Source organism: Ochotona curzoniae, unplaced genomic scaffold (assembly GCF_017591425.1).
Source record: "Ochotona curzoniae isolate NIBS_2020 unplaced genomic scaffold, NIBS_Ocur_1.0 contig_1071, whole genome shotgun sequence".
Classification (NCBI taxonomy): domain Eukaryota; kingdom Metazoa; phylum Chordata; class Mammalia; order Lagomorpha; family Ochotonidae; genus Ochotona; species Ochotona curzoniae.
In genome coordinates this window covers 4,305,209-4,320,036 of record NW_024464939.1, presented here as the reverse complement: position 1 = coordinate 4,320,036, position 14,828 = coordinate 4,305,209, and the positions used below count along the sequence as shown (strand labels likewise).

The 14,828-nt window shown below is 38.5% G+C and overlaps 1 protein-coding gene across 2 annotated transcripts in view; it reads left to right on the top strand.

Annotated features, from left to right (window-relative positions):
• RIPK2 (receptor interacting serine/threonine kinase 2) overlaps positions 1 to 14,828 on the top strand; it is a 33,900-nt gene that overhangs the window by 14,183 nt on the left and 4,889 nt on the right. For both annotated transcript variants that reach the window (XM_040993558.1, XM_040993560.1), the window contains exons 4-8: positions 2,394 to 2,551; positions 3,944 to 3,993; positions 9,526 to 9,687; positions 12,627 to 12,712; positions 14,537 to 14,626. In XM_040993558.1, coding sequence (XP_040849492.1) covers positions 2,394 to 2,551; positions 3,944 to 3,993; positions 9,526 to 9,687; positions 12,627 to 12,712; positions 14,537 to 14,626 — 546 coding nt within the window. The remainder of the gene's footprint in view (positions 1 to 2,393; positions 2,552 to 3,943; positions 3,994 to 9,525; positions 9,688 to 12,626; positions 12,713 to 14,536; positions 14,627 to 14,828) is intronic.

Here is a 14,828-nt window from a genome sequence, read left to right as displayed (position 1 = left end):
AGGTTGTTGGTGGTTCTGATCTTGCTGCAACCTGTTGGACGTTAGGTCTGAGGGCCACATGGGCCTATTTTGACGCGTGCAATGCCATGGTCGGTATTATTTTCCTGTGGGACAAGTGCAGTGCACTAAGCTCAGTGAGTTGTTCTTGAGCTCAATGCATGCACAGCTCACGGTTATTCTCTGCAGTCTTAAATTCTTTGCTACACTATAAAAAATGGCACCGGATGTGCCACTACTAGAGTTCTTGATCTGCTGGCTGTCAGGTCTGAGGGCTACCGGAACTTATCTTAGGTAGAAGCTGTAGAATGCCACTTTGTTGCAGTTCACTGAGTCAGAAATGAGTTCACTCCCAGCTTAGTGCATGCGCAGTCCTGCCCCATAGCCCTTGCCTCCTTAAACAAAATGGCAACCCATACAGCTCTAGGGGACGGATTGAAGTATGAAATCCACCCTGTTCTCACACCGCCCATCTGGGACCTGCTGCTCTGTCTTTGTTCCTGGTCAAATCAAGTGGACCAACAGGACAGGAAGTTCTTGTCTGGGTTCACCTCCTGAGCTCCAGGTGAAATTCCCTTTAACCTGGTTGCTGGTGGAGTTCCAGCTGCTGGTGGAGTTCAGATCACCATTTGCTGGATGCTGCTGGGATTATGACTTGCTGCAACCCCACTCTGCTGTGTCTGCTACTTTTCTGAGTCTGTCAGCCTCCAGGTAGTCCTCTGCTGTTGTTCTGACCTCTTCTATTTCCTGGAATGTGCCCTCTCTACCTCATACTGGCTAATATTTCTCCATCTGTTTAGTAGCGTCCTTATCCTATTATGCCATCTTGATTCTTCAAGTAATAGTTCTTGATGTACCTCTCAACAAGTACTTTTCATGAAGTGCACATAAATCTGTAAGAATAAAATAACAGAATTAACTTGAAAGTCACATCAAACTTCAGTTTTTTGGAGTCAGTTTTATAAGTGGAAAGCTAACCAGTCGCTTAATGTCTAAAAGAAGAATGTGCACCGCTAATTAAGGTCAACTGAGGCTTTTCTAAAAGCTTCTAACGGATGCACTCGGGGTTGGCATGATGCTACAAGAGGTCCAACTGCTGCTTGCAATACTGGCATCCCATATCAGAGTGCCTGCTAGCTCCCTGCTACTGTGCCTGGAAAAACAACAGGAGGTGGTTTAAGTACTTGTGTCCCTGAGCCCTTGTGAGAGACCTGGACGGAGTTCTAAGGTCCTGATTTGGCCTGGTCCATTACAGCCATTTGGGGACTAACCCCATGGGTGAAATAGTTCACTCTCTCTCCTCCCACCCTCCCTCATTGTGTAATTCTGCCTGCAAATAAAACTTTTTGAAAATGCAGTTAAGTTCTTTATTCTTTGTCAATCAAGTGTCTGATAGTTTACCTGAGATGTAGATGAACTACTGGCATGCTTCTTGAGAAGGAAATGTTTATGTGCACCTTATCTTCTTTGCTGCTCTGCTGTCAGTCTTATGTGGAAACAGAAAACAGTTGGTCTCTGATTTAACCACGATTCACCTTAAAGATTTTTGATTGTTTAATAATAAAAAAGCATAAGCAGGAAGTAATTGAAATACAATGTCCCAGATGGAGTTCTTTCCATTTTGTTGACCTTTAAAGTCTAAGTAATTTGTTTTTCACTGATTCCAATATTCATTTGTTCACTAAATATCATTTCTATTCTTTCATCTTGTTTTATTTTAAATGTGTTGAGTTAAAATGTTGTATAAATTAAACAAGATTTACACATAAAGTAAAACTAAGCATCTGAGAGGTTTGTTACAACAGTTGTTTATCTGTGCTTTGTCATGGACATGTTCTATATGCTAACTTTAATGCTGCTACTAGAACTAGATACCATTCCTTTTAGTAGTAAACATAAGACATAGAGTAATGACTTTTTTATATTGGAATCTTGCTCACTTCAAACCTTAAGAATATGCTCTTCAGTGAATCATAAATAAAACCTTAAATAAAGCTGAGTTGCACCAATAACTAATCGGTGACAACGATGATCAGATTTAGCAGTTCTGTGCAGTGAAGGTAAATTTCAATAGCACATGCTATCACACTGCTAACCATAAAATTTAAAGTGTTTGGTGTGTATTATCACTTGCAAAGAACTTACAGGAAAAAAAAAAGCACTAGTCTTTTGACATTTCTAATAATGTATTAAATATCAAGTCAGTATGTATTGCTTCTAGAATAATTGGGTTCAGTGTAATTGAATTTTGTTTTTGCAAAATCTATAGAAAATATAGAAATAAAATGCCCGTGTAACGTTTTCTTTCATCTAATACCTAAATACACAAAGACATTCAGTTCATGGACTTGGTAAAGAAAATGTTAATCCAATTATTTACTGTTTTTCTCATACAGATTGCAGATTTTGGTTTATCCAAATGGCGCATGATGTCGCTCTCACAGTCACGAAATAGTAAATCCGCACCAGAAGGAGGCACAATTATCTATATGCCACCTGAAAACTACGAACCTGGACAGAAATCAAGGGCCAGTGTCAAGCACGACATATATAGGTACAATGTGTTGGTTTGCTCAGAGTTAACCTTACCTAAAAAAAATATAAAATTAATCAGCAAGGATTTTACAGCTCTCATAACTTTGTTATAGGTACTAAATCAAAGAAAACGTTATATAAACATTTTATTTCTGTATTTTCTACAAGGAGGAATTATTGTTCCTTGATTTGGCTGAAAATTCCCTGTGTAACCTTCAGTTTTCTCTCTATGATGATGTGTTGCTTGGTTACCATTCAAGTGTATGTGTCTGTTTTGAATGCAAAGCTAATTTGGGTATATGGAAAATTCCTATACCCTATTTAATCATATATCGCAAATATAAACACCTGTATCTGAAACAGATGATTTATAATTGATGTTAAATTTTAGGCAGAATACTTCTACCTTAAGGGTGGACAGTATTAAGACCACTGGTTGTTACAGCAAGACTTCATGAGACAATGTTTTTATTTCTTTGTTCTATATTTTAATTAAACAGTATCACATAATTAAAAGAGCTTTCCTTAGGTGAATGTTTAAGAATGACTATGAAGTTGGGCATGGCACAGTAGCCTAACAGCTAAAGTCCTTGCATTTCACATGCTGAGATCCATATGGCGTTCGTTCTAATCCCGGCAGCCCCAACCAGCTCCCTGCCTGTGGCCTGGGAAAGCAGTCGAGATGGCCCAGAGCCTTGGGACCCTGCACCCGCATGGGAGACCTAGAAGAAACTCTTGGCTCCTGGCTTCGGATCAGCTCAGCTCTGGTCATTGCAGCCACTTGGGGAGTGATTCAATGGATGCAAGATCTTCCTCTCTGTCTCTTCTCCTCTACATATATCTGATTTTGCAATGAAAATAAATAAATCTGAAAAAAAAATGAATGACTATGAAGTTACTCTCTCAAAGAGTATGTAACTTTACACTTTATAACAATAATTTCCTACTTTTTTTGAAATATGAAAAACAGAGCTTCCATCCACTTGTTCATTCCCCATAAATCTGCAACGATCAGGGCTTAAGCAGACCAAACCAGGAGCTAGGAATTCATCCTGGTCTCCTACATGAGTGAGAAGAACTCATCAACATGACCCATGACCATTGTGCCTAGGATCTGCATTGGCAGGAAATTAAATATCAAACCAGCACCTCAACCAGCATCTTAAGTACTAGGCCAAATGCCATCTCCTACCTTTCCAAATTAATATTCATTGCTTTTCCAAACAAAACAATCTTGAGCAGTTATCATCTTGATTTCTTATTGGTAATTCTTTATGTAGCATTTCACTACCTTATCATTTTCTAAAATAGCATTTTGACAAATTTTTATATCAGCACAGTTTTGGCTTATTCCAATTTCATTTATAAACATAAAGTTGACATAGATGAAATGTGTTCTTGTCTTAAACAGCTATGCTATTATCACATGGGAAGTCTTATCCAGAAAACAGCCTTTTGAAGGTAAGTTCATGTTGACATCCTTACTTGAACATCATGTTGGCAAGCTACATTCTGGCATTGGTCTTATTTTAAGTATACCTGTCATTCATTTTGCAAAATACAATATGAAAACAAGTATCAATTGTGAAACGACCATACTCAGCAAAGAACTAGACTAAAGGTCAAAAAGAGTAGACTAGTTTTAATTTTTTTTTTTTTTTTACTGCTAAGAGTTGCATTCAAGACTAGGGGAGAAAGAGAGACAGAGAGAGACATCTTCCATTGCTAGTTTACTCTCCAAAAAGTTGTAACAATGGGGTTTCCTGTGAACGTCGCAGGAAACCAAACACCTGGGACATCCTTCATTGTTTTCCCCAGGCCATTAGCAGGGAACTTGATCACAAGTGGAGCAGCCAGGGTTGAAACGAGTGCCCAGATTGGATGCCACTGCTCCCTGAAAGCAGCTTTACCCACTAAACTATAGTGACAGCCCTCAAACTCTAGATTCTTATTTCTTGTTCTCACGATAATAGTATCTTGTGAGAACAAGAAATAAGAATCCTTTTTATCTCATAATAATAAGGTATATTATGGAACCACTGAATTTTCTTAGGTCCTCATTTTCCCCATATGCAAAATGAGTTTTGAATTAATATTTGCAAGAACCATTCCAGGTGTTAAACTGTGTGAATACTTAACTATGTATACAGCCCAGTCAACCTTGAAAAATAACTCTTTGTGTATATATGTGTTGTTGATGTTGTTTTAATTTTCATTACTTTGAAAAATAACTCTTTTGGGCATGGTCCCATGCTTCAGTGGCTAAATTCTTCCCTTGCATGCACCAGGATCCCATATGGGAGCCATTTCATGTCTCAGCTGCTCCACTTTAGATCCATCTCCCTGCTTGTGGCCTGGGAAAGTAAAGGATGGTACAAAGCCTTGGAACTCTGTGCCCCCATGTGAGAGACGTGGAAGAAGCACCTGGCTAGTGGCTTCAGATCAGTTCAGCTCCAACCATTGCGGCCACTTGGGGAGTAAGCAAGCAAAAGATGATTTTTCTCTCCATCGTTCCTCTCCTTGTAAATCTGCCTTTCCAATAAAAATAAGTAAATCTTTACAAATAATAATAATAGAGGAGAAATAAGATGCCAGATAGGGTAAAGACACATTTAAACAGAGTGACAATCACTAGCCAGGGAGAAGCATTCTTGAGAAGCTGTAATACCAGGAAACAGGAGAGGACAGGCCAGTAGCATTGGGACAACTGGAGACTCATGGACACAGGAGAGCAGCAGAGATAGTGGAGCAGTGTTGCAGTGACAGGATACCCATGTGGTGGTCGGCAGCTGGCAATCAGAGAACCAATAGTGGCCAACAGGGAAGGGGAGTTGACTGGGATCTCAAGAGGTGAACCCCAAAAGAACTGTCTGTCCTGCTGATTTGCTTTAATTGACCACAAGCAGAAATGGAGTGGCAGAGCCTAAGCATGGGGGTGCAGGAACAGGGTAGATTTCACGACCCAAATCCCCACCAGTGCAACATAGGTGCCATGTCTTATAATGATGAAATGGCTGTGAGGCCAGAGAAACAACAGTGAGCTCCACAAGCACTAAGCTGGGAGAGAAGCAGCATCTGGCTCAATGCATTGCACTGGTGCCAAGAGCAAAAAGGTACCAAGATGGTATCTTACAGGTTCCACTGAATAGGTCCAAGTGACCTCCAGACCTAATTGCTAATAGGCCTGACATCCACCTGTGCCACATCAGGCATCATTTTGTATACTGAAGAAGAAAAGGCTCTGACACTGGGTGAATAACAGCTCCATAGGCACTGAGCCAGGAGAAAACTCACTCCCAGCTCAACACATTGCACTGGTCTCACATGGGGAAGAGTAACCACTTGTCATCCTACGGGTTCCACACAAAATAGCTCAGGTGTCCCTCAGACCTAACAGTCAGCAGGTTCCAGCAATACCAGCACCACTGACAAGCCAAGGACTTAGGACAGCTGGTGTCTCCCAACTCATGCACACTGCTGAAATCAGGAGTGGGAGAAAGATTCTACAAGCAACAGTGCAGCCACAGCACTGGATCACAGGGCGTGGAGAGTGGTGAGCCAGAGGCTGGAGCTACAAAGATTGTGGTGGAAGCCTAGCATAAGAGCCTGGACTGAAACTCACTGGAGGGAGTGGCACAGATGAACTGAGTGCAGATGAAGAACCGGATACTGAACACACAATCAGTGAAATCGGCCTATGGAGAACCAGCCCTAAGGAGAAGAAACTGCTAACCAGAATAGCAATGACCAAGAGCAAAAAAAAAAAGAGACAGAGGGGCCTGGTGCAGTAACCTAGCAGCTAAAGTACTTGTGTTGGAAGCACTGGAATCGTATGTGGTCACCGGTTCTAATCCCAGCAGCACTGCTTCTCATCCAGCTCCCTGCTTGTGACATGGGAAAGCAGTTGAAGATGGCTCAAGGCCTTGCGACCCTGTACCCAAGTGAGAGACCCAGAAGCTCCTGGCTCCTGGCTTCTGACTTCAGATCAGCGCAGCTCCAGATATTGTGACCACTTGGGGAGTGAATCAGTGGACAGAATAACTTCCTCTCTGTCTCTCCTCTCTGTATATCTAACTTTCCAATGAAAATAAATAAACATTTTTTAAAAAAAGGAGCGACACAATGAATATTACTCAAGTGTCCCCTACAAAGGAACAAAAGCTTTTGCCAACCTCAGTGTTAACTGAAGCAGGTAACAAACAAATTGTGGATGAAGAATTAAAAAAAAAAAACAACTTGTTATAAAGCTTCTTAACAAAAAGCAGCACCTAAAGGAGTCCAAGGAACTTAAGGAATATGTCACACAGGAAATAGCAACACTGAAACAAAATCAAGCCAAATTATTAGGAATGAAGGTCACTATAGAGCAAATTGAAAAACATTTCCTTCAATAGTGGGGGAAAAAAATCAATAAACTGGAAGAGGAACTGAGTCAAGCTCAGAAAACTATTTAAGAATTAAAGGCACTAAAGTATTCAAGAATTAAGGGACACTATTTTTTTTATTTTTATTTTGAATTTTGAATTTTATGATAACAATTCCATAGAGCCTGGGATTCTCCCCCTGAAATCCACACACACACCCAACTGGCTTTCCATAAGCAACACTACTTAAAGGCTTAGAATATAAGAGTTATGGGGCTTTCAGAAGGCACAGAAAGAGAAGCCGGGTTTAAAAATATGTTTAATGAGGTAATAAAGAAAAACTTCCCTAGTTTGCTGAAAGAATTGAGAAAAAAATACAGGAGGGGCACGGAACTCCCAATGGGGTTGACCAAGAGCAGTCTTTGCCATGACACATCATAATCAAGCACTCTTCAATTGAACACAGGGAAAAGATCCTTAAATATATGTATGAAAAAAAATCAGTTAACATTTGGAGGAACCCTAACCAGACTCACAACTGACCTTGCAGAGGAAACTCTACAGGCCAGAACAGAATGGAGTAACATTCCAGATTCTAAAGAAAAAATGTGAACCAGAATAACTACCCAGCAAAGTTTTCCTTTCTTTGAAAATTAAAGAAAATTAATTTACAGTAAACAAAAGCTCAAGGAATTCACCTCTTTCAGACCTGCCCTACAGATCATACTTAAAGATGTTCTATTGACAGAGAAAAGGAATAGCACCCACCAAAACCAAAGGAAAATATGAAGAACATCCCAGTAAAACAAAAATCCATCACTAAAATTATAGGACTAAATAGCCACTTATTTATATTAACCCTGAAAGTAAATAGCTTAAACTCATCTGTTAAGCATCACAGGTTATCAGACTGGATCAAAGAACAATCCCATCTGTCTGTTGCCTATAGGAGACATATCTAACCAACAAAGATACATGAAAAGCAAAAGTAAAAAGATATTCCAGGCTAATGGAAAGGAAAAATGAGTTGGTGCAGCCATTCTGATATCAGATAAAATAGACTTTGATGTGGAAAATATTAAGAGATGAAGGAGGACACCATGTGATGATACAAGGATCCATTTGTCAAGAAGAGTTCATGTTACTAGTTTTTTGGGATGTTTTCTTTTTCATCCCAAATATACTGGTTTTCTCACTTGCTTTTCTTTGCTAATGCGGGAAGAATTTTCTTTTGCTCATCTTCTTTTTAAAAAATGGCTCTTGTAATTTGTGGTTTTTAATTTCAATTCCATTCATTTTTGCTGTGATATCATTTTTTAAAAGATTTATGTTATGTTGTGTTATGTTATGTTATGTTGTTATGTTATGTTATTAGAAAGTCAGATATACAGAGTGAAGGCGAGGCAGAGAGGAAAATCTTCAGTCTGCTGATTCATTCCCCACATGGCTGCAGTGACCAGAGAACTATGCCAATCCAAAACCAAAGCCAGGAACATCTGCCTGGTTTCCCATTCGGGTGCAGGATCCCAAAGCTTTGGACTGTCCTTGACTGCTTTCCCAGGCCACAAGCAGAGAGCTGGATGGGAAATGGAGCAGCTGGGTCTTGAACAGGCACCCAGATGGGATCACAGTACATGCAAGGCGAGGACTTTAGCTGCTAGGCTACTGCGTCAGGTCCATATCTTGCTTTCTGTTCATTTTTTTCTTTGTTAATATGTCATTGAGATGATTTATTAGATCATTTATTTGAGATTTTCTATTTTTGCCCAGCACCTGATGTTATAAATATCTCTCTCAAAACTGTTTTTGCTATGTCTCATGGGTTTTGGTATTTTTGTTTTTATTTTCATTTCTTCAAAAAAGTTTTGTTGGGCCAGGCGGCGTGGCCTAGTGGCTAAAGTCCTTGCCTTGAATGTTCCGGGATCCCATATGGACACCGGTTCTAATCCTGACAGCTCCACTTCCCATCCAGCTCCCTGCTTGTGGCCTGGGAAAGCAGTTGGGGACAGCCCAAAGTTTTGGGACTTTGCACCCATGTGGGAGACCTGGAAGAAGTTCCTGGATCCTGGCTCCGGATTGGCACAGCACCGGCCATTGCGGTCACAGTGAATCATCAGACGGAAGATCTTCCTCTCTGTCTCTCTTCCTCTCTGTATATTTGACTTTCCAATAAAAATAAAATAAATCTTTTTTAAAAAGTTTTGTTTTCTTTTTTCTTCAGCAGCACATAGATCATACAAGAGCACTGTTTTCTTTAAAGAAGGTTTTTTATTTTCTTTTTCATTTCTTCAACACATTGGTCATTCATTAGTACGTTATTTAAGTTCATATTGTTGTTAATTTCCTATTTTTCTTACTGTTGTTGATTTTGTTTTATGCCTTTTCATTTAAGGGGATGCACAAAAACTGTGTGATAGAGCTTATAGATTATTATAATTATAATATAGATTATATTATTATAATTATAATATAGATTATTATATCCAGATGTGAAGATACAATGCAGTATGCATCTCTACTTCCAAATTCAAGATGGACTCTCAATGCAATTGTTAAATATATCTTGACAATAGAATGATAGTTTGTAATATACTTATAATGAATGAAATGCTTTTTTTTTTTTGGACAGAAGTCACCAATCCTTTGCAGATTATGTATAGTGTATCTCAGGGACGTCGACCTGACACTAACGAAGAAAGTTTACCTTTTGATATACCTCATCGAACACTTATGATATCTCTAATAGAAAGTGGATGGGCACAAAATCCAGATGAAAGACCGTCTTTCTTAAGTGAGTATAAAGGTTTGATCTGGACCATTTGAGATATGTGAATACCAAATACACAGTGAATACGTGTTCATTAAATGATTATACTAATTAGGTGACTAGCTGGGAGTGTTTGTTTAAATTCTTCTAATTCTTTTTATAACATTTACCATTGGGTAACTGCTTCTGGAACAGAATTGAGAATTCCTAACAAAAAGAGATCTTTATCTTCTGAAAGCAGTGATAATCACATTCTTATATTGAACAGCTTTTTATTGAAAACCTGCCAAGGGATGTATCACGAATAGCAGATTAGTAAACAAGATAGCCTAAATTAGGGCCTTGCAGGAGCCCTTATCCTTGCGGACAACACAGAGACAAAACATAAATGAACAAGGAACAAATCATTAAGTCTAAAGACAAACAAGGTAATAGGGGAGAAAGAAGATTTTTTTAAGGAGTAAACATTTAGTTGAGATTTGAAGCCTGAAAAGGAGCCAGTCATTCAGAAGTGGAAGAACAAGTTTTTCAGGCAGAGAAAACCCGCAAGCTAAAGGACGCATGCTGGAAGAGGAGCAGATGTTGTTCATGAAGAACAGAGAGGCCTTTATAGCTGGAGTATGCCTAGCAAAAAGGACATAACGGCAGGTGAGATTGGTCGGAGAAGGCCATTGGACATAATCCAAAGGTTAGACATTCAGTCCATGTGCAAGGGAACACTGTGAAAGTGTGCTTTGAGGGGGCTCACAAGGTGCAATTGAAGTTCAGGTGAAACCACTCACTGCCACATAGAAATCGATTGGATAAGAAACTCACTCGGGACTTTCTAATGGAGGTGGTGATTCTTGAGGTAGAAAAATTACACAGAAGTTTCAGAAGTGGAATGTGAACAGATGAGATCTTCAGACGTCTTGTAACATTAAAAAAAATATAGAGAGCAGTAAAAGATCCATACAAAATAATTGGTAACTGGGCTTCAAAAACATTTAGAAACTTTTGCACTTCAAAAACCTTATTGAGAAAAGATCTAAAAGGCATGCCGTAGTCTAGAAAAACGTATCTGTATACGATGTATCTGCCAAAGATTTGTATCTAGAAACACAAGAATTCTGTCATCTCAGCAGGAGGACAAATAACCCAGTTAGAAATAGTGTTTGGATTTCATCACAGGAAGTATAATATACACGTGACTAAAAAACATGTCTTGATGCCATTAGGAAATGCAATTTAAAACTATAGTGAAATACCTGTATATAACCTCTAAAATGGCTATTGAGACTAAGACAAGTATTAAAATAATAAGTTTTGACAACAGTGTGAAGAATTGAAGTACTTAGACATTGCTAATGTGACTGACAAATTATGTACCCAGTTTGAGAAGTTCAACAGTTTGGCGAAAATGAAAGATAAATTTACCATACAACTCACAATTCTACCCACAGGTATTTGCTTAAAAGAAATGAAGATATAACATTGGCCAGTGACTTGTATGTGAATTATTGTAGCTCCGTTATTCAGATAGCCGAGAAGGGAAGGCAGTGATAATTACATCTACCACTGCAGCAGTGGATGGATTTGTTGCTCACAGGATATGCGCGATTCCCTGACAAAAATTGAGCATTGCTAACACGTACACATTGTAGACTGGATCGCCCAACAAGAGAATATAGTTAACAAAGGGAAAGGCACCCCTTTTAGAGCTCTGAGCATTCCAGTAGAGGAAATTTAGTAAGGGGTAAAAAAGAATTATCTTAGAACTATACCTATAAACAATACTGAATCTAAAAAATAATCACAATTTAAAAGTAAAAACCTTTAAAAATCTGAGTAGAGGAAAAGATATTGTGAAAGAGATGACAATAAAGAGTATAATTTTTGTGTGTTTTAGAAACTCCCAAAGGGATCAACAGTCAACTGGTCAGTTGGATCTAATCTGCAAAGAGGCTGAGAAAATAAGCAGAGATTTTTAATGCTGTCATTTGTTAACCCATAGAATTGTAATTTTGTGGAGATACAAAAAAAAAAAAAAAAGACTAACATTTAAAATACTAATTGGGGAGAATAAAGTGAGCTACAAATAACTCCAGTGAATCCTTATTCACTTAATAATTGCAATACTGATCCTGTTGTTGAATTCTCAGAGTTCTTTATATACACTTAGACACATGTGCTTTACCAGAGAGATGCAACTATTCTCCCAGTCTGTTATCTTCTTGTTTCAGTTAATACTGTCTTGACATGCAAGAGTTTCCATTTAAAAAAAAAATCAGTTATCAAATTGTTTTCTAAATTAAAAAGACTTATTTGATTGGAAGAGAGAGAATATACTTTCACTCACTAGTTCAGTCTCCATTACTCACAGTGAGGTCCAGCTGAAAGCACTATAGAAGCTAGGAACTCAATCCAGGTTTCCCACCGAGTGCAAGAAATCCAACTGCTTGAGCCATCACTACCACTTTCTAGAGTCTTCATTAGGTGGAAGCTGGAGCTGAAGCAGAGCTTGTTGTCAGATCTAGGCATTCCAGTAGAGTACACAGTTCCCAACTGCTGTCTTAGCCACTAGTCAAAACACCCCAATTTTTATGGGCCCTGTTTTATGCTTCCCTAAGAATTCTAACTCAAGGTAAAAAAAAATGTTCTCCTATTTTTTTACATTCAGGGATGTGATCCGTTTCATGTCAGTTTTTATATGACATGTGTAAAGTGAGAATTTATTTTCTGTGGATATCCAACAGCCTTAGCACAGTTTGTTGAGAAGACTGTCACTGACGTGGAACACCTTTGTTGCAAATCAATTGACCACGATTGTAAACAGTTTATTTATATGTTCTGATTTCTTTTCCTCTGATCCTATGTCTCTTTATGCCAGAAATAAAAAGTCTGAAGACAGTTTAATGTCATTAATTTGTGGTTAAATTGACTTTGATTTTTACCAGTTAAGTGTATTTTTTTTTCTGGTTTAGAATGCTTAATAGAACTTGAACCAGTTCTGAGAACATTTGAAGAGATAACTTTTCTTGAAGCGGTTATGCAGCTGAAAAAAACAAAGGTAGATTGCACAATCGACAACTTACTTATTACTAAACTTTGCTTGCCCCTTGCTGCTTACTGGCACTATTGACATAACCGTCAGTTTGAAGGGAAGTACGTAAAGGAAATCACTACCCATAACTAAAATAAAAACTGGTGTTAGCAATTTTAGCGCCTGAGCTTTATGAGGAACTCAAGAACTTGAAGTTCTTTTGTTACCTTTTCACTAACTCCCCCAGTCCTTGACCTGTGCATTCTCCCCATTTCTCTACTTTCTAACAGATATGAATGCCTGATAACATTCCTTTTTTTTTAGTTCTGTGTTTTCTCCTCAAAACTTTCTCTTTTGTTTCTGTTCTTCCTGCAAATGTAAGTCGATGGGAGAGCCTGTTGTCTTGGTAATGAAGGGACATAACCCTGAAACAACTTAAACACTAGATCCTATATTTAAAAGTTAATCTTCGCAAGAATTTGGACTGCTTAAGTAATGTATTTCTAAATATTTTGATATCATTTAATAAACATATTACTCTACTCAGCATCTTATTGTTACTTTTTTTGGATCCTTGTAGCAATTCTGTGAAACTGCTAAAGCAAGACTATCGTCTGATTTTTATAAGTAACAGGTTCTCAGAAGCCACTCTTATAACACCTCACATAACTAGCTAATGACAGAGCCAGCAATATCATAAAGTTTCAAATGCTCTTTTATTTGATGAGCAGAGACAAAGGGAGAAAACTCCCATCCGCAGGCTCAATCTTCAGATGCCTCGCGCTTAGTTTGGGCCTTGTCCAGTCCTGACTGTTGAGGGGACTGGAGGATGAGCCAGTGGGTGGGAGCTCATAAAGTCCCTCCCTCCGGTCCTCTCCCCTCGCCCTCCGTGTGTCTCTTAAGTATATGCATTTTTAAATGCTTTTTAAAATAAATGATCTGCTTAGCAATGATCACTTACTGAGTATTTATACATAACCTCAGGTTTTTTTTAACCATGTATTACTTCTGATTCTCCTTACAGCAGTCCTGTAAAATGAATATTCTTGTCTTCAATTTTTTTTTTAAGATTTATTTTATTTTTATTGGAAAGGCGAATATACAGAGAGGAGAGACAGAGAGGAAGATCTTCCGTCTGATGATTCACTCCCCAAGTGAGCGCAACGGCCGATGCTATGCCGATCCAAAGCCAGGAGACTCTTCCGGGTCTCCCATGTGGGTGTAGGGCCCCAAGGCTTTGGGCCATCCTTGACTGCTTTCCCAGGCCACAGGCAGGGAACTGGATGGGAAGCTGGGCTGCCGGGATTAGAACCAGCACCCATATGGGATCCTGGCGTGCAAGGTGAAGACCTTAACCACTGCGCCATCGTGCCGGGCCCATCTTGCCTTCAATTTATAGAAAAGTAAACCCGAGTAAATCTCACACCCAAAGCCAAACACATAGCCCAGATGTAGTTGACTCTACATCCCCAGGATTCCATTATGACACACTTCCTCCTTTCCTTAGTGTAAGTCTTAGTTCCTTCCGTAAATGAAAATAATAGTAGTACTTATAAATATGAGACATTTCACACTTATTCTCACTGTTGAGGACAGTTTTATATTTAGGCATTAAATATATGTTAAAAAGATGAAACTCTGAGAGATAATAATTTGTTCCAGGTAACCACTTAATGTTGTATATATCCAGTCTTTCCTCTGTTCTGTTTCTGCTTTTATCTTTTATATCCTTCACTAATTTAGACCATTTAATTTTGCATAAGTACATAAAATATGTTAAGTCCATTGTATTTTAGTTTTATAATTTCCTAATCCCTTCCAATTAAAGTACATATAATGTATTCATTCCAGTTACAGAATGCTTTAAGTACTGGTCACGTATGTAATGAGAAGAAAATGGAATTATCTTTGAACATATCTGTAAATCACGGTCCACAAGAGGTAAATATATACATACATATATGTGTATGAATGTACACATTAATTCAAAATGAAAAAGAATATGGGAAATTTAGTCTAACTCCTTTTATGGGTGGAAAAACTGAAATCCGGGTAGTGTGTAGGATTTGTTAGGTAGCCCATGGTAAGCTTGAAATCCAGCTATTATAATTCTCTATTCATTGTTCATCCATCAATTGACAAT